Source organism: Populus nigra, chromosome 18 (genome assembly GCF_951802175.1).
Source record: "Populus nigra chromosome 18, ddPopNigr1.1, whole genome shotgun sequence".
Taxonomy (NCBI): domain Eukaryota; kingdom Viridiplantae; phylum Streptophyta; class Magnoliopsida; order Malpighiales; family Salicaceae; genus Populus; species Populus nigra.
In genome coordinates this window covers 781,176-806,458 of record NC_084869.1, presented here as the reverse complement: position 1 = coordinate 806,458, position 25,283 = coordinate 781,176, and the positions used below count along the sequence as shown (strand labels likewise).

The window sequence follows — 25,283 nt, the reverse complement described above, 5'->3', positions numbered from 1 at the left end:
ACACTTTAAACTCAATCAAAATATTCTTAAAAATGCTGCTAAAAATATAAAAACATTAATCTTATTCTCTCTTCGACTAGCCACGCTACCCATCACAACTACTAGCCTGTTATTTAAAGCTTATTTGAAAATTAATTATAATTATTTTTTAAAATATTTTTTATTTAAAAAAATATTATTTTATTTTTTAAAAATTATTTTTAATATCAACATATCAAAATAATTTAAATATATTAAAAAAATATTAATTTAAAATAAAACAAATAAAAAAATTTAAAATATTTTTAAAACACGAAAACAAACTCATGTTACTCTATCTTCTCACCATCGTGGACCAAACCCACTTGAACTAACCCTAATCTCAGAAACCACATTCTACTCACACATCCCTGAGCAGTCTTGCTGCCAACCGCCCCACCGCTTTCAACCTCCTCTTCCCTTTATCAACCACCACCCAGCATAGCCCATGGTATAACAACCTTCTCCAGTACTACACCAGCCCAACAACCCTCTTCTCTCTTCCACCACTCCAGCGAACCTAACACCTCCACACCCCCACCACACAAACTAGCTAGCATCACACGCCAGCCTAGTGCCCTTCACTATGAGTGGCCACCACAACCCAGCATCCACCAACTCTAATTGAACCATTAGTCACCAGATCTGACCTGTGCACCACACTAAACCACCCAAACCAGCATCCTTTATCTCCCTTGCTAGAAACCAGCCACCTTACTTCCTTACAACCCTAACCAATAGCCCCAACAAATGCCGCCAATAACCACCGTAACCCATCGTCCAAGTGTTCCCGAAACCATAGCCACAAACCACTTGCTCTGTCCTCTCTTTTTTCCACGAAAAACAACATAGAACCAGAGTTATAATGAGCAAGTCAATTAGGGTTTCATCATACATGGCAACACGTTACCACCAAAAGAGAATATTTTAACAAAAAATCGAGTCGACAAGATGTGTTTCTTGTCTAGGCAAGTCAGATTTGATCGATTTGTGGTTGATTTCTTCTCTACCAAATCGATCCATAAAAAGAAAAGAAAAGGAGTTAGAATAAAAAAGAGAGAAGATGAGAACATAAAATGATATTTCATCAGGGTTTCATGGAAATTTTAGTTTTTTTTATCATGATTTGAAGCTGGCATTGATCTGGTATGTAAAATATGTTAAAAAACCATCTTAACCTAAAAATTTAAGCTGTTAGGTGAGGTTTCAGGATATGATTTATATTATTCTCTAACACACCCCATCAAGTGAAAGCCCTTTGAGCTTGAAACTCACACAGACTCATATTAGTGCTTAATTTTTATCAAATAAATAGGGATGGTGATATTCGAACTCGTGACCGCTTGGTCATCAAGGCTCTGATACTATGTCAAGGAACCATCTCAACCCAAAAGCTTAAGCTGTTAGGTGAGGTTTCAGGATATGATTTATATTATTCTCTAACACGTCCCCTCAAGTGAAAGCCCTTTGAGCTTGAAACTTGCGCAGGTTCATTTTACCTCGTGCTTAATTTTTATCAAATAAATGAGGATGGTGAGATTTAAACTCGTGACCGCTTGGTTATTAAGGCTCTGATATTATGTCAAAAAATCATTTCAACCCAAAAACTTAAACTGTTAGGTGAGGTTTCAGGATATAATTTATATTATTATCTAAAAAGTATAATTTTTTAAGGTTTTACTATTGTTGTAACCCATTTTTGGGTCCCCAAATAAATGAAATAAAATAAATAGCCAAAGGAGGTTAGAAAAATAACAGGAGGCAGAAGCGCTCAGCAAATGGTCAGAAAAATCAGTCAAGGAGGTTAAAAATACAAAGATTGGATTTTTGACAGTATATTCTTGAAGGATGAGAGCCCTGTTGAGAAGGAAAATTTGAATTGGAGGAGAAAAGCCCAAATTTGGATGTTTTTGGATTTAATTGGATTTTTAAATGATTTTATAGGGGATTTGATTGCAAGAAAAATTGATTTTTAAGTCAATTTGGGCTTTAATTGGAAGAAATTTAAGTTCTGGGGCCAAAATATATTTTTTAGGAATTTATTAAGTCAAATCAGGGGCTTAATTGCATAAATATTGAAGTTTAAGGGCCAATTAGGGACTTAATTGAAGAAATCCGAAACCAGGGATCAAATTGGAGAAGGCGCGCAAGTAGGGGGGTTGGAATTAATTGATTCAGGGGTCTAATTGAAGAAATTGGAAGTTTATTGATCAATTAAGGGCTCAATTGCATAAATCCGAGGCCAAGGACTAAAGTGAAAAACGCGGCCAAATATAGGGACAGGGTTCGAATTCGGCAGGGATGCAATTGAAGGGAAAAAAGATGATTGAGGGCTGATTTGGACTTTGGCGCGTTCTGGCGCCACATTTAAATGAAACGGCGCGTTTTCTCCAAAACGACGCCGTTTCATCCATTCAAAAAAAAAAAAAAAAAAAAAAGGAAGAGGGCAGAACGGTGTCGTTTTGAACGACACTGTTCATCTTTCTTCTTCCCCCCGAAACAGACAGCGGGGAAGAAGGAAAATGATGCTTTTTTTTTGAATTTTGCCGGCCACTCTCTCGCTTGGAGCCCACCGACCGGGCACAATGGCCGACCACCCACCGCGCACCACTCGCCGAACCTCGGCAGCCGCGCCCAATGGCCGACCGGCCGGCTGTTACCCATGAGAGCCGAAAAAAGAGCCACTCACTTGGCTCTATAAATAACACCAACACAGCTGCAACTGGGGGAGGACGGAGAGGGAAGAGACCCGAAAGAAGAAAAAAGGAGAGGCAACGAGGGAGAGGAGAAAACGAAAAAAAACAGAGGAGAGAAAGGGAGGAAGAACCGAAAGAAGAGAGAAACCGAGAGGAGAGAAAAACATAAAAAAAAAAAACAGAGAAAAAAAGACAGACCGAGAGAAGAAAGGGAAGGGAAGAAAAGAAAAAAAAAGAAGAAGACCGAACCATAGGAAAAGGGAGGGGAAAAGCTGGAAACGGGTAGAAGGCTGGAAGAGGAACAGTAGCACCGCCGGACGTTAGGAACAGCTGCAGCGCCGCCTGGAGCCGCCGCAGCACCGCCAGCGAAGCCGACAGACCAGCAACGCTCCGCCACAGCCCCGCCAGGTAACCTTTCTTTCCCTATATCTATAGCATTTTTTTTTTCCTTCTCTGCATGCAGAACGAATAGCGTTCTGCATGCAGGGGTGGGGGGAAATTAATTCCCCCCCCGCCCGGTTTAGGCTGCTGGGCCAGGCGGATCCTGGCCCAGCCATCTCTTCTGGGCCGGTCCTGGCCCAGAAGAGGATAATTGTTCGGGCCGAGATCGGCCCAATCCATTTTGGGCCGAAATCGGCCCAATCCATTTTAAGGCTGAGTCCGGCCCAACCCAGTTGGTTGGGCCGGACCAGCCCAGCCCATTTAATATTATATATTATATATTCTTTTGTTTTAGATTATTTATATATAAATATATATAAAAAAAATTTACCAAAATTCTTCAAAAATTATTTCAGAAAATATGTGTTTTTTTCTGTAATTTTATTATTGTACTTTGATCAATTTTGGTTTGTATTTTTTATGTTATAGAAATACAAATTCGATTTTAAAATACCCGGTTTTCGTCAAAACATCAAAGATTTTCAAAATAAAAATGTCTTTTGCTTTCAAAAATTTCCTAAATATTTTTAAAAATATTGTTGATTTTTCAGCATTTTTTTTATCAAAGTGGATTAATATTTGGTTATATTTTTATATCGTAAGAATATCAACCCGGTATTAAAGTACCCGATTTGCATCAAAACAACAAAAAAAATATATACATAATTAAAAAATGTTTTGTTTTAAAATACGGCCTAGTCTCTCCAATATATATATATATAAATATTACAACATCATATTTTTCATACAACAAAGAAAATTTCAAAACGATATATGTATTAGCATGCATTTTGGCTTTAATAACCAGTTTATTCAAGCCATGAGAACTAGGCCAATATTTCAAAAATTCTAAAAAATCTTTTTGTTTTATTTTTTAGATATGGGATTATGAATTTATATACAAAACTTTTTCCTGATATTAAATATGTTTTTTTTTTTGTCATAGACATTAGCACGGTTAGGTTTTACCCGATAAGATAAGGACCTCCTTATTGAGGAGGACTTTTCTTGAACCATAGATGGACCAACAACTAGGAAACACAACGGGACCTTGATTTTATCAGACAAACAAACAAAGCAGCTTACCCTAGGTAGGGCGTATTTGGGGTGCTAATACCTTCCCTTTACGCAACCAGTCCCCGTGCCCGATCTCTAAGACCAGTTAGGGTTCCTAGTGACCAAAATACTAGGTGGCGACTCCCACACCATTTTTTTATTGCTAAGAGACAAAGAACTCCTTGTCTCTCCATATTTACCAGATAGATATATCCCCCCATACACACACCCCTGAGGGTGGACGATCGCCGCGACGTCGCGCACCCCGCGACAGAATGGCGACTCCGCTGGGGACCTTGTGGACTGAGCTTTGTTTTTGTCTGATTTGTTTTTGTTTTCGTGTGTTTATTGTTAATATGCCTTTCCTTTTGTTATCTGCTTATATGCTTTAAATATTTTTACACATTGTTCATGCATTTGTGTAGAACTGTCTCATACATCTTATAGAACTGTCACATGCATCACATACTTTGATTATTGAGAGCACACACAAACTTTAAGTTAAGTGGGGGACTAGCAGCTTACCTTATGACTGTTAGTCAAGGTTTAAGTTTGTGTAAACCCCAACTCTTCGCTGAGTGCTTAGACTGGCAATAGTTGGTACATGTGCCATCTCGTTGCCTACAAGCCCCCATATTGCCTCCACGAGGGCAATCACTGGGACAGCAAGAGACCCTTTTTTAGAGACTGAATAGCCAACCTACCCTCATCAAGCACAAAAGAATTAGAACCGGCTATAGGGTGTATGCTCCACAAAATATATTTTTGCATAAGACAAAACCTAACCATAAGGCATTTGGTTTTCAGGTCTTTTCAGCTCACATCATATATGCATCATGCATTGTTCTTTATCATACATTCATTTACATTTTTCCACGCACGCCAGATCGTGAAACATAGGTCCCACATCCAAAGTCCACCACACCCGGTCTAGATCAAGAATGGAGAACGAAGAAAGAGCTCACTTAGAGTCACATTATCAGACCGAGTTGGAGTCCGTAAAAAATAAAGTTTCTCGGCTAACCGACTTACTCGAGCAGCTTTTAAGAGCTAAGAATGGGGAGGGAACATCAGCACAACATGAAGGAGCGCCAGTAGCTCACATCCCTCAAGCATCTCAAAACCAGGGGGCAAACTCGGCCAATGAACAACATTTTGTGTCTATCACCCCTATCCAGCCAACTCACGCTCCAATCACTGTGGACTTAACAGCGGAGGGAATCCCGGATAATAGGTCTCCTAGTTTGATGGACCAAGACAAGCTGTTTGCTTTGGAAGAAAGATTAAGGGCAGTTGAGGGTAATGACTGGTTTGACCCTATACGAGCATCCGAAGTATGTTTGGTACCAAACATTGCGGTGCCAAAAGATTTCCGGATACCAGAATTCATTAAGTATACCGGTTTGGAATGCCCAAACACTCACCTTCGATCCTACTGCAACAAAATGGCGGAAGTAATCCATAACGATAAATTGCTAATCTATTTCTTTCAAGATAGCCTAACAGGATCCGCTTTGAGCTGGTACATGAGGTTAGACAGTGTCAGGATCAGGAGCTGGAGAGACTTGATGGAGGCTTTCCTTAAGCAGTACAAGTTTAACATGGAAATCGCTCCTGATCGAACAAGTCTAATGTCAATGGAGAAAAGGAGCCAAGAGTCGGTAAGGGCCTATGCGCAAAGGTGGAGGGATGAGGCAATGCATGTCCAACCCCCTTTGATAGAAACGGAGATGGTGACCTTGTTTGCCAATACCTTTAAAACACCATATTATGAGCACCTAATGGGTAGCTCATCTCAGCATTTCTACGATGCGGTACGCATAGCTGAAAGAATAGAGCAAGGGATTAAAGTTGGACGTATAGTTGAGCCATTGGAGGCGAAGGGTTTTATTGGAAGAAAAATGGAAGGTCACATTTACGACTTTGAAGGTGGGTCCAAGGGCAATATAGTGGATTCACTCAACCCACAAATACCTACCTCTCATGTTGCCCACATAAACTTTAACAAACCATTTTCCTCTAATCGAGCAAATAACCAGTCAAACAACCAAAACAACTACCAAAGACCAAATACAAGGTACATTGCAGAACAACTACCGCCATTACCCATGCCTTTGAAGGAAATGTATGCCAAACTACTGAGCATTGGACAAATAGCTCCTATCCCTACATTACCACTACAACCACCATTCCCCATCTGGTATAAGCCCGAGTTGACTTGCGAGTACCATGCTGGTATTCCCGGACATTGTCTTGAAACGTGCTACGCTTTCAAGAACATGTTGTTGAAGCTCATCAAGATAGGATGGGTGTCGTTTGAAGACACACCCAATATCAATTCAAATCCATTGCCTGGTCATGACAAAAGTAATAGGGGATAAAGGGTTGGAAAACCTTGGTCAAGAATCGTCAATAATGAAGAAGGCGAGATCGAAGGAGAAGACAAGGAAACGCAAGTGGGGAAGGAAGATGAAGCATTGCCTCGGTTGACTTTCCATAACGGGTTGACCCAATAACTTCTCGTAGTTTTCAAAATGTAAAACAACTTTATTTGCCTTAGCATGTTTTTGTCATTTGCTTTTGTCATTGCTTTTATTTTCTCTATTTAGCAATCAGGGCTCATGTTTTCAGCCAGATTTTATGTTTGTCTTTGAGCCTACTTTTTTAATAAATGATGAGATTATGCACTTTTTGAACAAGTTTGAGTGGTTATATCATAAAATGGTTTAATATGAAATTTAAGAAAAGCTAACCCTAAAGTACATCCCTACCTCTGATAGCGTAATGAATGGATAAATGATTAAGGGGTCACTTTATAATCATCTGTAATTGTCTTTATCAACCATAACAATGTGCATTTTGAAAAAAAAAAATCATCATTATCCCTTCACGCACTAAAAAAGTTTATCATTGGCTGAATGAATAAAAGCCCAGACTAGGATCACACCCCTACACTGGGGGCAAAACGAGTTGTTTTTTGAATTGGTGGGAAGCCCATAGTTTTGAAAATCAAGCTAAAGCATTTGACAAAAGCATGACAAAGAGGCAAATACAAGTCATACATTTTGAGAAAAGGACTACTTGAAGAAAGTCAAAGACTTCTTCTCCAAGAATATGATAGGCAACACGAGAGATGAATTCAGCATACGACTTCAAAAGTAAAGTTCATGTTAAGAGGGAGTCTCATGAACTAGAAGAAGAGGATGGGGCCTATGTTTCAAAACTAGGTACGAATGCATGCATTGCATCTAATCATAAATCATTGCATGTATGTTTTTTTGGATCGTTACAGAAGGAGATCTTAGCGCATTCCAACAAGATTATGGACAAAGAAAGAATCATTGAGTTGATTCTAGAACAACAAGAAGATAAGATAATGGTTTTCAAACCATGCCAGCAGGAAGAACGACATCGATAGCATTCGGTAAAAAGGAATCGCCAAATGGGATTCCAAGTTGTTAAGATCGCTAGAAGGGATCTCGTATTTCGATGGAGGTCGCCAGAAGGGACCTTAAATTTCAGCTTTTGTATAAAAGGAATCGCCAGATGGGATTCCAAGTTGTTTGGATAAAGGAGATCGCAAGAAGGGATCTTGTATTTCGATGAAGGTCGCCAGAAGGAACTTCATGTTTTAGCTGAGGTAAAAGGAATTGCTCAATGGGATTTCAAGTTATTTGAGATCACCAGAAAGGATCTCGTACTTCGACATTCATCAAGGAAGGTCGCTAGAAGGGACCTCGTATTGAAACTATTTCTTAGAAAAGCATGGAGTTTACTAAGAATTCTTCCCCTTGGGTAGGTCACCCATACAATGAGACCATTATTTTTCTTGGGTAGGTCACCCATACAATGAGACCATCATTTTTCTTGGGTTCGTCACCCATACAATGAGACCATCATTTTTCTTGGGTTAGTCACCCATACAATGAGACCATCATTTTTCTTGGGTTAGTCACCCATACAATGAGACCATCATTTTCTTGGGTTAGTCACCCATACAATGAGACCATCATTTTCTTGGGTTCGTCACCCATACAATGAGACCATCATTTTTCTTGGGTTAGTCACCCATACAATGAGACCATCATTTTTCTTGGGTTCGTCACCCATACAATGAGACCATCATTTTCTTGGGTTCGTCACCCATACAATGAGACCATCATTTTTCTTGGGTAGGTCACCCATACAATGAGACCATTCTTCTTTTTTTTACCTGGGTAGGTCACCTATAATAATGAGGCCATTCTTCCCCCTGGGTAGGTCACCCATAATAATGAGACCACTCTTTCCTTTTCCCATTCGGGCAGGTCACCCGTCATAATGAGACCACATACGTGTTTTTGTATTTGGTTATGGGTAAAGGAATCGCCAGATGAGATTCCAAGTTTTTAGGGTTAAAGGAGATCACCAGAAGGGATCTCGAGATGACTAAATTTTGATCATAGTTTTTGGGTTAAGGAGGATTGTTGTAAGGACAAAGTTTCAGAGCAATCGAGCTCCGACTAAATCAGTTTCGGGAGCTCAGTTTTGGTTTATCTTTATAAAACTTACTGCGCAGAACCTCTGCTCCATAAGCTTTATAAAGAGGGGGCATCTGTTGTAACCCATTTTTGGGTCCCCAAATAAATGAAATAAAATAAATAGCCAAAGGAGGTTAGAAAAATAACAGGAGGCAGAAGCGCTCAGCAAATGGTCAGAAAAATCAGTCAAGGAGGTTAAAAATACAAAGATTGGATTTTTGACAGTATATTCTTGAAGGATGAGAGCCCTGTTGAGAAGGAAAATTTGAATTGGAGGAGAAAAGCCCAAATTTGGATGTTTTTGGATTTAATTGGATTTTTAAATGATTTTATAGGGGATTTGATTGCAAGAAAAATTGATTTTTAAGTCAATTTGGGCTTTAATTGGAAGAAATTTAAGTTCTGGGGCCAAAATATATTTTTTAGGAATTTATTAAGTCAAATCAGGGGCTTAATTGCATAAATATTGAAGTTTAAGGGCCAATTAGGGACTTAATTGAAGAAATCCGAAACCAGGGATCAAATTGGAGAAGGCGCGCAAGTAGGGGGGTTGGAATTAATTGATTCAGGGGTCTAATTGAAGAAATTGGAAGTTTATTGATCAATTAAGGGCTCAATTGCATAAATCCGAGGCCAAGGACTAAAGTGAAAAACGCGGCCAAATATAGGGACAGGGTTCGAATTCGGCAGGGATGCAATTGAAGGGAAAAAAGATGATTGAGGGCTGATTTGGACTTTGGCGCGTTCTGGCGCCACATTTAAATGAAACGGCGCGTTTTCTCCAAAACGACGCCGTTTCATCCATTCAAAAAAAAAAAAAAAAAAAAAAAGGAAGAGGGCAGAACGGTGTCGTTTTGAACGACACTGTTCATCTTTCTTCTTCCCCCCGAAACAGACAGCGGGGAAGAAGGAAAATGATGCTTTTTTTTTGAATTTTGCCGGCCACTCTCTCGCTTGGAGCCCACCGACCGGGCACAATGGCCGACCACCCACCGCGCACCACTCGCCGAACCTCGGCAGCCGCGCCCAATGGCCGACCGGCCGGCTGTTACCCATGAGAGCCGAAAAAAGAGCCACTCACTTGGCTCTATAAATAACACCAACACAGCTGCAACTGGGGGAGGACGGAGAGGGAAGAGACCCGAAAGAAGAAAAAAGGAGAGGCAACGAGGGAGAGGAGAAAACGAAAAAAAACAGAGGAGAGAAAGGGAGGAAGAACCGAAAGAAGAGAGAAACCGAGAGGAGAGAAAAACATAAAAAAAAAAACAGAGAAAAAAAGACAGACCGAGAGAAGAAAGGGAAGGGAAGAAAAGAAAAAAAAAGAAGAAGACCGAACCATAGGAAAAGGGAGGGGAAAAGCTGGAAACGGGTAGAAGGCTGGAAGAGGAACAGTAGCACCGCCGGACGTTAGGAACAGCTGCAGCGCCGCCTGGAGCCGCCGCAGCACCGCCAGCGAAGCCGACAGACCAGCAACGCTCCGCCACAGCCCCGCCAGGTAACCTTTCTTTCCCTATATCTATAGCATTTTTTTTTTCCTTCTCTGCATGCAGAACGAATAGCGTTCTGCATGCAGGGGTGGGGGGAAATTAATTCCCCCCCCGCCCGGTTTAGGCTGCTGGGCCAGGCGGATCCTGGCCCAGCCATCTCTTCTGGGCCGGTCCTGGCCCAGAAGAGGATAATTGTTCGGGCCGAGATCGGCCCAATCCATTTTGGGCCGAAATCGGCCCAATCCATTTTAAGGCTGAGTCCGGCCCAACCCAGTTGGTTGGGCCGGACCAGCCCAGCCCATTTAATATTATATATTATATATTCTTTTGTTTTAGATTATTTATATATAAATATATATAAAAAAAATTTACCAAAATTCTTCAAAAATTATTTCAGAAAATATGTGTTTTTTTCTGTAATTTTATTATTGTACTTTGATCAATTTTGGTTTGTATTTTTTATGTTATAGAAATACAAATTCGATTTTAAAATACCCGGTTTTCGTCAAAACATCAAAGATTTTCAAAATAAAAATGTCTTTTGCTTTCAAAAATTTCCTAAATATTTTTAAAAATATTGTTGATTTTTCAGCATTTTTTTTATCAAAGTGGATTAATATTTGGTTATATTTTTATATCGTAAGAATATCAACCCGGTATTAAAGTACCCGATTTGCATCAAAACAACAAAAAAAATATATACATAATTAAAAAATGTTTTGTTTTAAAATACGGCCTAGTCTCTCCAATATATATATATATAAATATTACAACATCATATTTTTCATACAACAAAGAAAATTTCAAAACGATATATGTATTAGCATGCATTTTGGCTTTAATAACCAGTTTATTCAAGCCATGAGAACTAGGCCAATATTTCAAAAATTCTAAAAAATCTTTTTGTTTTATTTTTTAGATATGGGATTATGAATTTATATACAAAACTTTTTCCTGATATTAAATATGTTTTTTTTTTTTGTCATAGACATTAGCACGGTTAGGTTTTACCCGATAAGATAAGGACCTCCTTATTGAGGAGGACTTTTCTTGAACCATAGATGGACCAACAACTAGGAAACACAACGGGACCTTGATTTTATCAGACAAACAAACAAAGCAGCTTACCCTAGGTAGGGCGTATTTGGGGTGCTAATACCTTCCCTTTACGCAACCAGTCCCCGTGCCCGATCTCTAAGACCAGTTAGGGTTCCTAGTGACCAAAATACTAGGTGGCGACTCCCACACCATTTTTTTATTGCTAAGAGACAAAGAACTCCTTGTCTCTCCATATTTACCAGATAGATATATCCCCCCATACACACACCCCTGAGGGTGGACGATCGCCGCGACGTCGCGCACCCCGCGACAACTATGTTGTAAATTCATGTCAAATCCAATCTTCAAATCTCTCAATATAACATAACAACGATCGTCAAATAACACATTTGAAAGGAAGCAAAATTAATGAAAGAGTTGCATGTTGAATTTCATGAACGATCTCTTTCTTCTATCATTGGGTATATGCTCCAATAAGCTCTCGTGTTGGCAAGATTCTCAGCCGTCAGGCAAGATGCTTGGCCGAGGAGAAAGGGATTCCTGATGAGTTACTACAGAAGTTGATGCTGATGATTGAGATTATGATAACGGAAAAATAAGGTTGTCTGCATAGATACACACGCACTTGCAAAATTAGCATCAAGTTGCTGTCGCTAACTGGCATCAATTTCAAGCATTTCTTCCTGTCTAACATTCATGGAGAGCTGGCTCAGGTGCAATTATTCTGCAATTAGCCTTGGTGGCACATGCCCCAAATCCATCATAATTCTCAAAAACTTAATTAAAAAAAAAAAAGATTTCAATTGCAAATAGATTGTAAAATAAATAATTTTTTTTTTTGAGATTTTCAGAAAAAGTTGGCATTTTAATTAGAATTCTTGTAGGGACTTGAGACTTGTAGTTTTGTGACCGATCGACTAGAGGCAAACTGAAAAAGAAAAAATTGCAAATGTTTTTCAGCTGCAAATAAATTTGTAGCTAAATAAAAAAAACCCTGCCATCTGCCGTTTGTTTCTGGAACTACCAGGGCACCAAGCCTAAGAGTGGCCCAACAAGAAAAATAGGCTTTCAAAGCCCAATCCTCTCTAATTAAAATGGGCCTCTCTCTTCTACATACGAATAACAAAAGCAAACCAGTCGCTCTGCTTCTTCAAGTGTACCGACAGAAACGTCTCCTGAAGAATCAACCATCTGCCGTTTGTTTCTCCGTCCGGTCAGACAGAAACGGTGTCATATATCATCATCAATGGCGGAAGACGAAGTGCTTTACGAGACGCGTCTTCACATCTCCAGACCTTATACTTCCAATTACCCTCCTCTCCTACACTCCAACAAGGTCTCTCTCGATCGATCTCTCTAATTTCTTCATCTTAATCACAATTAACAGATTAATCACTGTTTTCTGTGAATGATTCAGGTCAATCAAGGCGGTTTCTTGTCTGTAATCAAAGAGAAATGGAGTGATTATAGGAATTATAATTCAAAATCATCAACAAAAGTTAGGAAAAATCTATCGCTGTTTATATCTCCACGAGGTGATTACGTTGCTGTAGCTAGTGCTAATCAAATCACGATTTTGTCCAAAGAGAATGATTATCAGCAACCGCACGGAACCTTCACTTGTAAGGCATTTAATTTTAATTTTACGAGCTTAAATATTAAATTATGCAGTTAATCAGTACAAAATTTTATTTTTTTATTTTATTTTTGGATTTTTTGATAGGTAGAGGTGGTGGTGTGTTCACGAGCGGGGTGTGGTCTGAATTTCATGGTGTCTTAGGAGTAGTAGATGATAGTGATACGGTTTATTTGATCAAAGTGAATGGGGAAGAGATTATGAGAATTAGTAAGCGGCAGTTGAGAGCAAGTTCGTCGATAGTAGGATTGATTCCGCAGGATGCTGATGATAATGATGCGCAGCGGTCTTGTTTGTAAGTGTTGTTGGATTTGCATCGTATGTTAATAACGTGTTAAGTTATGTGATTTTGATGGATGATTAATTGGTTGAAAAAGTTTTCCAGGTGTAGATTTGTTGCTATTACAGCAGATGGATGTCTTCATTTGATTGAGATGAGTAAGGAGCCAAGTGCTTCTGTTTTAAATAGTGGGTTGAAGCCGCTGGGGAAGTTTCCGAAGGATGTTTTCTGCTCTGACAATAGTTCGGAATGTTCCTTGCTTGTTGTTGTTGGTAGTGCAGTTGGTATCTCGCAATCGTCTGTTGAAAATTCTGCTGGTATGTTTTAGGGCATTGTTATTTTTGTTGTGGTGGTCAAGTGAAAGTTTGATTTTGTTGAGGGGTTTATGTAATTGATATAATATGATTCTATTTATGTACATTTGACATGTAATTTGGAGGTGGACGTGAAAATGCTAGGATTTTTTTTTTTTTGAGTTATATGGGAATAATTTTGAATATCAAGTTGTCTTGTTTTTCTAACCTTCAAATGACAGGATGCTTATCAACAATTTTAGTCTCTTATAATTTTTCATCAAATCACACTGAGTTTGAATTTCCAACTACTTTCTATATATGCAAGTACTAAAGCTTGTTCTTGTTTGTAGCCTGACTTGCATTTCTCAATGAAAGATCAAATGTTTGAGTCCTGCTAAGCATATTTGGACTTTAACTCTCAGATTTGAATCCTTGTGTCTAGCCCACACATGACAACTCACACAGGATTTATGGAGTTTCTTCATTTTTCCTAAACTCTTTGGAGCATACTTTGAAAAAAAGAATTACAAAAATAATAATACCCTAATTGACATTTTGGGCCATGAATTTGTAATGCAACTCGCCATGTAGATGGTGAAATCATATATGTTAAATACCCACCCCAGGCAGCTTGGAAAAGCATTTTTTTAACCTTTATTATTATTTTTTAAATTACATTAGACAGTTTTGGAATTTTATATTCTATATTTTTTTTCAGGATCTTGTCTTCTTTCTCTTTGGTGTAGAAGTCGAAACTTAGATTTGGAACCATTGATTTCTATTCAGTTCGAAGGCTTGTATTCCAAATCAAAAGATGCCGTACTATCATGTCCAAAGGTGCTAATTTCACCACAAGGTAAGTTTGTTGCCACTTTAGATATAACAGGACGCTTGCACATTTTCAAGATGGATAAAGAAAGTCGATCACTTGTGAGTTTTGCTTGTGAAGAGCAATTACATTCACAAGGAACCAGTAACATAACAAATGGACAGAATGAGCTTTTAAATGATATTGTGGATTTTACTTGGTGGTCTGACCGCATCATGACTCTTGCAAAACGTGGAGGCATTTTGGCCATGCTTGATATTGTTACTGGCTTAAAGTTTCAAGAGCACAACCATCTATATTCAATGCTTGTTCTGGATAGGATACAGCAGTTTCAAGGCCGCATATTTGTTTTAGATAGCAAAGTTCCAAGTAAACCTCATAGAGAGTCAGGTAATGTGTACAATGTAGAGCAGGTCACAGGTAGCAGAAGTGATCAACTTGATGTTTCCCAGTTGCACTGGAGCTTGATCTCACTGTCAAAGAGATCTGTTCCTGAAATGTACAATATCTTAATTAGTAACTGTAAATATCAAGCTGCCTTGGACTTTGCCAATCGTCATGGCTTGGACAGAGATGAAGTTTTAAAATCTCAGTGGTTGCACTCTAGCCAAGGAAAAGATGGTATTAACATGTTTTTGTCCAATATCAAGGATCGCAGTTTTGTGCTTTCTGAATGTGTTGATAAGGTTGGACCAACAGAAGATGCGGTAAAAGCTCTACTGTCATATGGGCTGCAAGTGACTGATCAGTTCCGTTTTTCGGAATCAGAAGCTGATGAAGGGAGCCAGATCTGGGATTTTCGTATGGCTAGACTTCAGCTGTTACAATTCAGGGACAGGCTAGAGACCTATATGGGGATAAACATGGGCAGGTATTGTGTTATTTGGGAACTCAATCCCCTCTCTCTCATGGCTTACGGGTATTTATCAGAAATACAATGCTTCATCAGGATCTGGACAACCATTTTTGATGTATTTTATGAACATTTACTTGAGAATCAGGCTGAATTCTTTGATGCATTTGCATACCATGCAAGTTCATATTGATTTTTGTAGGGAAAAAAAGACCCGCTATTCTTTCTATGGATATTGAAGCTGTTTATATCAACTACATGCAGAAAAATCTCATGCAAATTTCTCCATTAAGTCCCACTTTCATACTGTGATTTAATTTGGATCATTGAAGATGCTGCACCCACATAAATGATTTGATTCTTGATACATAATTTCATGTTTCTTAATTCATTTTCCTTCACATGCGAAAAAGCTTTAGCATAATGATTTTATGATGCTATGCTTATAATTATTCTGCTGCTGTTATTGATATCATTGCTGGAAATTCTTATGCTATTAAAGAAACATAGCATAAAATATTCCTGGATTGTGTAATGACTTTATAATGCTGTGGTTATTATTATACTGCTGTTGTTGTTGCTGTCATTGCTGGAAAATTCTTATGAAATTAAAGAAATATAGCATAAATGCACCTGAATTTACTATCAGATTATTAGTCGTATTGACTGATAGTGTATTGACATAGTCTTTGTGCAGGTTTTCTGTACAGGAATATCGCAAATTTCGTATTATACCTGTTGGTGAAGCTGCCATAACACTTGCTGAAAGTGGGAAAATTGGGGCCCTAAACCTCCTCTTCAAGCGTCATCCTTGTTCACTATCTCCTTCATTGTTGAAAATATTAGCTGCTATTCCTGAAACTGTTCCTCTTCAAACCTATGGGCAGCTTCTTCCTGGGAGATCTCCTCCCCCAAGAATTGCTCTTAGGGAAGAAGATTGGGTAGAATGTGAGGAAATGGTTAACTTTATCAATAGGCTACCAGAGAATCATGAGATTGGTACCCAGATCCAAACTGAGCCCATTGTCAAGCGGCGCCTTGGTTATCTTTGGCCATCATCTAGTGAACTCTCTGAGTGGTACAAGAACAGAGCTAGAGATATTGATAGCTTTAGTGGCCAGCTTGACAACTGCATCGACTTGATTGATTTGGCTTGCCGCAAAGGCATCTATGAGTTACAGAAGTTTCATGAGGATATTTTATTGTTGCACCAGCTAATTTATTCTGATGAAAATGATGTTGACGCATGTTCTAATATGAGTCTTATCTCCTGGGAACAGTTATCTGATTACGAAAAATTCAGAATGATGCTTAAGGGAGTGAAAGAGGAAAATGTGGTAAAGAGGTTGCATGATAAGGCTATTCCATTTATGAGAAATAGGTTTCACAACATGACCTATTTTACTCAAGATCAGGATACAGATTGCCATTTTCCTTCGCATGAAAATGATTCATTTGTGGTAAAATGGCTGAAGGAAATTGCATTGGAGAATAAACTAGACACATGCTTGATGGTTATTGAGGAAGGATGCAGGGAATTGCATATGAATGGTTTCTTCAAGGATGAGATTGAGGCTGTAGATTGTGCTTTGCAGTGCATTTATTTGTGCACTGTTACAGATAGATGGAGTGTAATGGCTGCCTTATTGTCAAAACTCCCACAGAAGCAAGGTACATTCTGTGTAGTACAGATTTGATTGAAAAAATATTAATTAGGTTTTATTGGTTGCTATTTCGTTATAAATTTCTAAATAATATAGGTCTCAACACACGTGTGCATACATCTTGTGCACTTAGAGAGGGATTTGGTGGGGGTGGGGGTGTTTCATTTTGTTAAAAAAGAATGAAGTTGGAGTCAACATGTATTCACTGTAGCTAGTGAGAGATCTCATGGTACAGAAAACAGTTTCTGCATTTAAATAAGCTCATGGTAGAGCTGATTCTTATTAGCCCAGAGATGCCAATTATGAGACTTCAAACTTGAAATAGGAATTGGCATAGAAGATACAGATCATTCCAATTAAGTTCTGCTCTCAAGTTGGAGTTGCTTTTAAAATCTGAAGTTTCGATGACATGAGTGTTCTTTATTGATTTTCCTGAATCTGGAACTTTACCCTTTTTTTAAGTTGTTCTTGTATAATCAAGAGTATTGGCTTTAATGACTATCTATATTCTACTGAAGACTGAAACGTATAGAAATATCAGGATACATGAACACAAAGCATATGTACTTTGTGTGCATTTTTGTCATCTTTGGTTATCGTTGGTAGTGGAATTGTTGATGATTAATAGTATTTCACCTTAACAGATGTCGGTATTTCTATTGAGCACCTCGAGAAACGACTGAAGCTTGCTGAAGGTCATATTGAAGCAGGGAGGCTTCTGGCACTGTACCAGGTTTGTCTTTTGTTTTCTATGGCCCATGCTTCTTTTGATCAGGAAATTCATTACAACCATCAAATAAATGAATCATTAGATATATATTCTATTCAGGAATCTTCACTTTCTAGCATGCTCTTTACTTCTTTGTTTCAGGTTCCAAAGCCAATGAATTTCTTCCTTGAGGCCCATGCAGATGAAAAAGGTGTTAAACAGATTCTTCGTCTTATACTGTCAAAATTTGTTCGCAGACAGCCAGGTCGATCAGATAATGATTGGGCAAACATGTGGCATGATTTGCAATGCTTGCGAGAGAAGGCTTTTCCTTTCCTTGACCCAGAGTATATGCTAGTGGAATTCTGCAGAGGACTGCTGAAAGCTGGGAAATTTTCACTTGCTAGAAATTATCTAAAAGGTACAAGTTCAGTAGCCTTGGCATCAGAGAAAGCAGAAAATCTTGTTATTCAAGCTGCACGGGAGTACTTTTTCTCAGCTTCAAGTTTGTCTTGCTCTGAAGTAAGCACTCGTGCATGTTAAGCTCTGTTATGGCTTTCGATACCTGGCAGTAATTTGATATGTTCATCTCTTTAAATATCCATTAAATAACTGCATGTTCTGAATTTGAATATGGGTTTTAGTATGCCATGCTTTGTATCACTAGGAATTGTTCTGAAGGCACTCTTGTAGTTTAAAACTTTTAATTAGATATTTGTGGAATCGTGAAACTCTTTTGGTTTAATATTTCATTATATGTCATCAAATGCATTTTCTAGCTATTAACTTGTTATGGTTATCTTTTTGGAGTACCTATGCCATGATGCTAAAGTCTAAATCCATCAAAGAGAAGGAACTGTGGGTCTAAGTCAGATTTGTTTCGTGTGCCATTCATCTTCCTCCAATTATCTTTTGGAAAAATAAAAAATACCAGCAATTCCAGCCGCAAAGCTCAATCATGACCAGCATAATCTCCACCAACATACTTGCACTGCAACAATCCAATTACCACAACCAGTAATCCTAACTGTCACAAATTCTCCAGAACCAATGCTACAGAATCCACTCCATTGCTGTAGCACAACCTAAATGACTGTCCACAGACCTGTCATCTCCACCACAAATCCAACTCAAATTGCAGTCACAGGCCCCCAACCAACAATCAAAACCATTGCTGTGTCACACAATACATCCCACCATAATTACAACGAACCTGTTTCAAACCCATCCTTATGTGACCAAATATTTATATCAAATCCTTGTATTTCAAATAGACACACATCATTAATAAAAGATTCACGAAAACTTTAATTCCTCATAAGTTTTGTGCATATGAAAAAATCTTCTTTCCAGGCAGATGACTATAACCTTATTTGGCCAGCATCTAAGTTTTGAAAAAGAAAGTGTGAGACCCTACAAATGATTGACTCAAAACAGGGTCCATCTTGTAATGGGTGATTTTATTTTCTGGTACTTGAGTTCCATTTGCCTTTTGAGGCATATGGGCTATGTGAATTAGAACAGCGGAGGATCACTTGTCTGTAGTCATGAGAGGAATCAAAGAGGAATTGTTGGCAGTCTAGAGAGAAGTTGCAGAGACAGAGAGCTAGAACACTTGTGTTTTCATTTCTTTAGACAGTGGTATAGAACACTAGAAGTTTTATTCATTTTTTCCACTTTAAAAGAAACATCTAATAGTTGAAATATTGTCTTTAACATGTTTTGGTCTGTCACAGGAAAAAAAAAAAGTTTTGCTGGAGTTTCTATGAATTCCTCAAAAATCACAATTATAATTGTGTTTTTGGAGTTTTTTAATTAGATGTTGGTGGATTCTCTGCGTTGCATTTAGATTTTTTAATTAGATGTTCTAAAACTGAACATGGACTTTCTGTTGTATGTCAGAGCCAAGTTTGAAGTATCACCTATAAGGTATCATGATGGTGTTTTCTTGATGTATTGTATTATTATGTATGTTGGATTATCAAATAATGGTTCAGTTCTTTTTTCTTTTTCTTTTTTTTTATGAAATGGAGTAGGTTGTGAGGTGGCTGGGGTTCTTTTAACAAACTTATGGAATAAGTAATTGTAACCTGTTGTGTTTTAGGTTCTCTAATTTCTTTTTACTAGCGACATTATAATATGCAATAATGTTTCCATTGTTTATTCAGATTTAATCATTGAATTCCAGATGACATTGATTTGTTTTTTTCAAATGGCTGTCTTCCTGTATAAATTGATTGATTTTGCTTCTGCAACTTGTTTCAGATCTGGAAGGCTAAGGAATGCCTTAATTTATTTCCAAGTAGCAGAAATGTTCAGACAGAGGCTGATTTAATTGATGCTCTCACTGTTAAACTTCCTTACCTTGGAGTGACTCTACTTCCTTTGCAATTTAGGCAAATAAAGGATCCTATAGAGATCATCAAAATGGCAATCACTAGCCAAGCTGGAGCTTATCTACATGTTGATGAACTCATTGAGGTTGCCAAACTTCTTGGGTTGAACTCTTCAGAAGATATATCTACTGTTCAGGAAGCTATTGCTAGAGAAGCTGCAGTGGCAGGTGATCTACAATTGGCATTTGATCTCTGTCTTGTTCTGGCCAAAAAAGGGCATGGTCATGTTTGGGATCTATGTGCTGCGATAGCCAGGGGTCCTGCCCTTGAAAATATTGACATAGGCTCTCGAAAGCATTTACTAGGTTTTGCTTTGAGTCATTGTGATGAGGAATCTATTGGTGAGTTGCTTCATGCTTGGAAAGATCTTGACATGCAAGGCCAGTGTGAGACATTGTCAATCTTGACTGGGACAAGTCCTTCAAGCTTCTCAGATCAAGGTTCCTCAATAACATCACCCCCAGCCTATGAAGAAACAATTGATCTTAAGGATTACTCTGAACTGGACGGAGGAGCAAGCAGTGGAGATCGAGAAGTTTGTTTCAGTAACATTAAAAACACACTTTCTTTAGTTACTAAAAACTGTCGTGTGGATAGTGGAACTGATCTGGAATCTTTTTTGTGGGAAAATGGAAAACTTGTATCTTTTGCCACTATTCAACTTCCATGGTTGCTTGAATTGAGTAAGAAAGCAGATAATGGTAAGAAATTTTCTACCTTTATTCCTGGTAAGCATTACGTTAGCATAAAAACACAAGCTGTGGTAACTATCCTGTCGTGGCTGGCAAAAAATGATTATGCTCCCAGAGATGATGTTATCACCTCACTGGCAAAATCAATCATAGAACCACCTGTTACAGAAGAGGAGGATATCATGGGGTGCTCTATCTTATTGAATCTCGCGGATGCCTTTAGTGGAGTAGAAATAATAGAAGAGCAGCTAAGGATACGGGAGAATTACCAAGAAATTTGTAGCATCATGAATGTGGGAATGACATACAGTTTATTACATAACTCTGGAGTTGAGTGCAAGGGTCCGGCTCAGAGGAGAGAGCTGCTGCTGAGGAAGTTTAAAGAGAAGCACAAACCACCTAGTTCAGGTGATTGTCCATAGTTGGTTATTTATCATAAAAAATCTACCCGGCATACACTTTCGCTGTGATTCTATTTTATACCACTTAATGTTCTTTCCAGAGCAATGAAGGTAATTCTTCTCTGTTGTTTTACCTGTTGAATGCAGATGAAATGACCAAAATTGATGTACAGTCCACGTTTTGGAGGGAATGGAAGTTTAAATTGGAAGAAAAAAAACGTGTAGCTGAACAATCTAGAGTGTTGGAGAAAATCATTCCTGGAGTTGAAACTGGGCGTTTTCTGTCTGGTGACCTTGACTACATTAAGAGTGCTATTTTCTCCTTGATTGAATCAGTAAAGTTCGAAAAGAAGCACATTATAAAGGATGTGTTAAGATTGGTCGATGCCTATGGCTTAAATCACACTGAGGTATGTTGGTGTATCTGTTTTTATCTTTGAATGCATGGAGGACAACCAACTGATCTTTTGACTTGTTATATAATATATTTTCTCTGTTCTTCAGGTGCTACTAAGGTATCTTAGTTCTATCCTTGTTTCTGAGGTTTGGACTGATGAAGATGATGTTAAGGCTGAAATTTCAGAGGTCAAAGGAGAAATAATTAGCTTTGGTTCTGAAACCATCAAAACTATTTCCTTGGTTGTGTACCCTACAATTGATGGGTGCAACAAGCAACGCCTTGCTTATATATATGGCCTCCTCTCTGACTGCTACTTGCGGCTGGGAGAATCCAAAAAATCATCGTCAACAGCACATCCAAATTCACCAAATTTGTCTGCTCTTGATGTAGCTCGTTTGTACAAGGTCTTTGAGCAAGAATGTCAAAGGGTTTCTTTTATCAAGAACTTAGACTTCAAGAATGTTGCTGGATTAGATGGTTTGAATTTGCAGTCTTTCAAAAATGAAGTCTTTTCACATGTTAATGAATCTAGCTTGGAAGCCTTGGCAAAAATGGTACAAACATTGGCCAGTATCTATGCTGATTCACTGCCTGAAGGTCTCATAGTGTGGCAAGATGTCTACAAACATTACACAATGAGTTTATTGACTACTTCGGAAAGTAGAGTTAGAAAAGAGTGTGATGTTCAAAATGCTGAAAGATTTCAGGAATTTATGAGTCAACTGGAGCAAACCTATGATTTTTGCAGAACATATATGAGGCTTTTGTCACCTTCAGATTCTTTAGATATTATGAAGCGATACTTCACAGTGATTATACCCCTGCACAGTTCTCATGAGATTATACCTGATAACTCAACATGGCAGGATTGCGTCATTGTTCTTTTGAACTTCTGGCTTAAATTGACAGAAGAAATGCAGGAGATAGCATTAGATGAGAGTTCAGTAGGAACACTGAGGTTTGATCCAGAGTTCTTATCAAGTTGCCTGAAGGTTTTTATGAGGATGGTGATGGAGGACAGTGTTTCACCAAGTCAGGCCTGGGGCACCGTAATTGGTTATGCAAGTTCTGGTTTAATTGGAGATTTTTCTGTTGAGATACCAATTTTCTGCAGAGCTATGTTATATTCTGGTTGCGGGTTTGGAGCCATTTCAGAAGTATTCTTGGAATCAATGTCAATCTGCCCCATCAGCTCAGCTTCAACTGCTAAGAATGAATCCCTGGATCTTCCTCATCTCTATGTAAATATGTTGGAGCTGATTCTAAGAAACTTGGTTGGTGGATCCCATGAACACCAGAATCTGTATCATTTGTTATCATCTCTGAGTAAGTTGGAAGGTCAAATGGAGAATTTGCAAAGAGTCAGACATGTAGTTTGGGAAAGAATGGTCCAATTCTCTGATAATTTGGAGCTCCCAAGCCATGTTCGAGTATATGTTCTAGAGATTATGCAGTTCATCACAGGTAGAAGCATTAAGGGTTTCTCCACAGAGCTAAATTCTAATCTTTTACCATGGGAAGGATGGGATGGGTTGCTCTCTACTGGTAAAAAGAGCAACCCTTCTGCAAATCAGGGGTCACCTGATCATACAGATAATTCTAGCAGGTTTACAAGTACACTGGTTGCCCTCAGATCATCTCAGATCGCATCAGCCATATCCCCAAGCATAGCAATTACCCCTGATGATCTCTTGAATGCTGAGACTGCAGACTCTTGCTTCTTGAAATTGTGTGAATCTTCCAGTACAGGGCCTCATTTTGATGCTTTGATAGGCATTTTAGAAGAGTGGGAAGGGTTCTTTGTAACTGCAAAAGATGAGGTAGATACCACAGAAGCAACAGAAACAGGAAACGACTGGAATAATGATGACTGGGATGAAGGATGGGAGAGCTTTCAGGAAGTAGAAGCTCTGGAGAAAGAGAAGCCAGAGAATTCCAATCACGTTCATCCTTTACATGTTTGTTGGATGGAAATTTTCAAAAAGCTTATCACATTGTCCAAGTTTAAGGATGTGCTAAGACTGATTGACTGTTCCCTATCAAAATCGCATGGAATATTGCTTGATGAAGATGATGCGAGGAGCTTGAGTCAAACTGTGCTCAAGAAAGATTCTTTTATGGCTCTAAAAATGGTGCTTCTTCTGCCTTATGAAGCAATACAGTTGCAGTGTTTGAATGTAGTTGAAGACGAGCTGAAACAAGGAGGGATCTCAGGTATGCTTGGCAGGGACCATGAGGTCTTAATGCTCGTGTTATCTTCTGGGGTTATATCAAATATAATCACCAAACCCTCATATAGCACCACTTTCTCATATCTCTGCTATGTGGTTGGGAATTTCTCGCGCCAGAGTCAGGAAGCCCAGTTATCAACAATCACAAACAAGGGAGCAAATGAACGTGTGAACATAGAGAAAGATGTGTTGTTACTTTTCATAAGAATCATGTTCCCCTGCTTCATATCAGAGCTTGTGAAGACAGATCAGCAGATCCTAGCTGGATTTCTCATTACAAAATTTATGCACACAAATCCTTCTTTCAGTCTCATTAACACCACAGAGTCTAGTCTTAGTAGGTACTTGGAGAGGCAGCTCCATGCACTACAGCAAGGCAACTACTTTTCCCTCGAGGAGATAAGTTCCTGTGAAATGTTCAGGAATACAGTCTCCAGACTGACGATCAAGTTGGGAGATGAGATTCGATCGGCATTGCCATTGCTTTCTAGTAATGCCAGATGAACTATCTTATAAACCCTCGTTTTTTTGGCCCCTGAAGGAGAGGGGGTCGGGGTGGAGAGGGTCTTATTTTAAGAAACCCATCTAGATCACTCACAGATGTATGTATTGTTGCTTCCCAGTTCCAAACGCTGGACATCAAATAGGAAAGAGGACTGGCAGGTCTTGAAAAGAAACAAGGGTTAGCTTGGATCTCCAGTCCACTGGCTCCCCGTTTCAGACTCCATACCTTTGTCAGTAAGATTTGTTTTCTAGCAAATTTGCCTTGATTCACTTAAGAACATTTTTTACTTTGTGTTTCAAACTTGTAGGATATCACTCCCTTTTCTTGTTCGTTCCTATGTAGGTTATATGGTTTTCTTCCTGGTTTTGAAGTAGGTATATATGTATTCATAAGAATTTTGGTTCGACTGCTTTCTGTATACACAGTGTGCCTAAACCATCAACGAGTTGCTATATCGTCCTTGCATCTGTCTTTTGGTTTTGAAATGCTGATTGAATAACTTACACATTTTCATATAGAATAAGAGCCATTTCTTGAGAAATTTCTTGCAATCTCTTGTTGGATTCGGGCATTCCAGTTGATGATAAAATCCTTGGATACTGTAATCTAAGGAATTTGCTCATGACAAACTGACGTCATTTGATGATATTTTTGTTATAAATATCCCATTAATCAAGTCAATTAACTGTGTGTGACAATGCCCTTGAAAATGATTTCTCAAATTATTTTTTGATGAGATTTTCGATGGTTTTAACATCGTAGTAAAATCATCAAAAATACTAAAATAAATCATTATAATTAAAATCATTTTAAAAACACCCCTCAGCATTGAAGTCCCCTGGACCTTCCTCGAAATAAAACGTCCATTACCTTCAATTATTAGAATAATATCAATTTAATTTGTCTTGCTACTCGAACTAGGGTGCAAAGCACGTACTTTGAGCCCGGCTTCCTAACTGTAAATCTAAAGCTTTGCCATGTTTGGCATTGGGGCTCAAGTGCTTCACACACTATTTCTTCAAGTTTTATGCTAATTGCATCCAATAAAAGGACTCAATTGCAAATTTCAAATTGTCTGAGAGTAAAGTTCAAGTTTATTTTCACGCTAGCTTAG

The 25,283-nt window shown here is 38.5% G+C and overlaps 1 protein-coding gene across 3 annotated transcripts; it reads left to right on the top strand.

The window, feature by feature from the left end:
- The first annotated feature begins 12,413 nt into the window (after window positions 1-12,413).
- LOC133678616 (MAG2-interacting protein 2-like) lies at window positions 12,414-24,621 on the top strand. 3 transcript variants are annotated; one of them, XM_062100993.1, is made up of 11 exons: window positions 12,414-12,613; window positions 12,695-12,899; window positions 13,001-13,208; window positions 13,299-13,510; window positions 14,208-15,189; window positions 15,869-16,842; window positions 17,480-17,568; window positions 17,707-18,066; window positions 19,810-21,040; window positions 21,181-21,443; window positions 21,538-24,621. In XM_062100993.1, the coding sequence occupies exons 1-11, from the start codon at window positions 12,524-12,526 to the stop codon at window positions 24,166-24,168; spliced, it is 7,245 nt and encodes a 2,414-aa protein (XP_061956977.1). In that variant the 5' UTR covers window positions 12,414-12,523; the 3' UTR covers window positions 24,169-24,621. The 3 variants fall into 3 exon arrangements, with proteins under 3 accessions (XP_061956977.1, XP_061956978.1, XP_061956980.1); XM_062100994.1 differs by lacking the exon at window positions 12,414-12,613 and having other exon boundaries at window positions 12,769-12,899; window positions 13,005-13,208; XM_062100996.1 differs by lacking the exons at window positions 12,414-12,613; window positions 12,695-12,899 and having other exon boundaries at window positions 13,068-13,208; window positions 13,291-13,510.
- The last annotated feature ends 662 nt before the right edge of the window (window positions 24,622-25,283 follow it).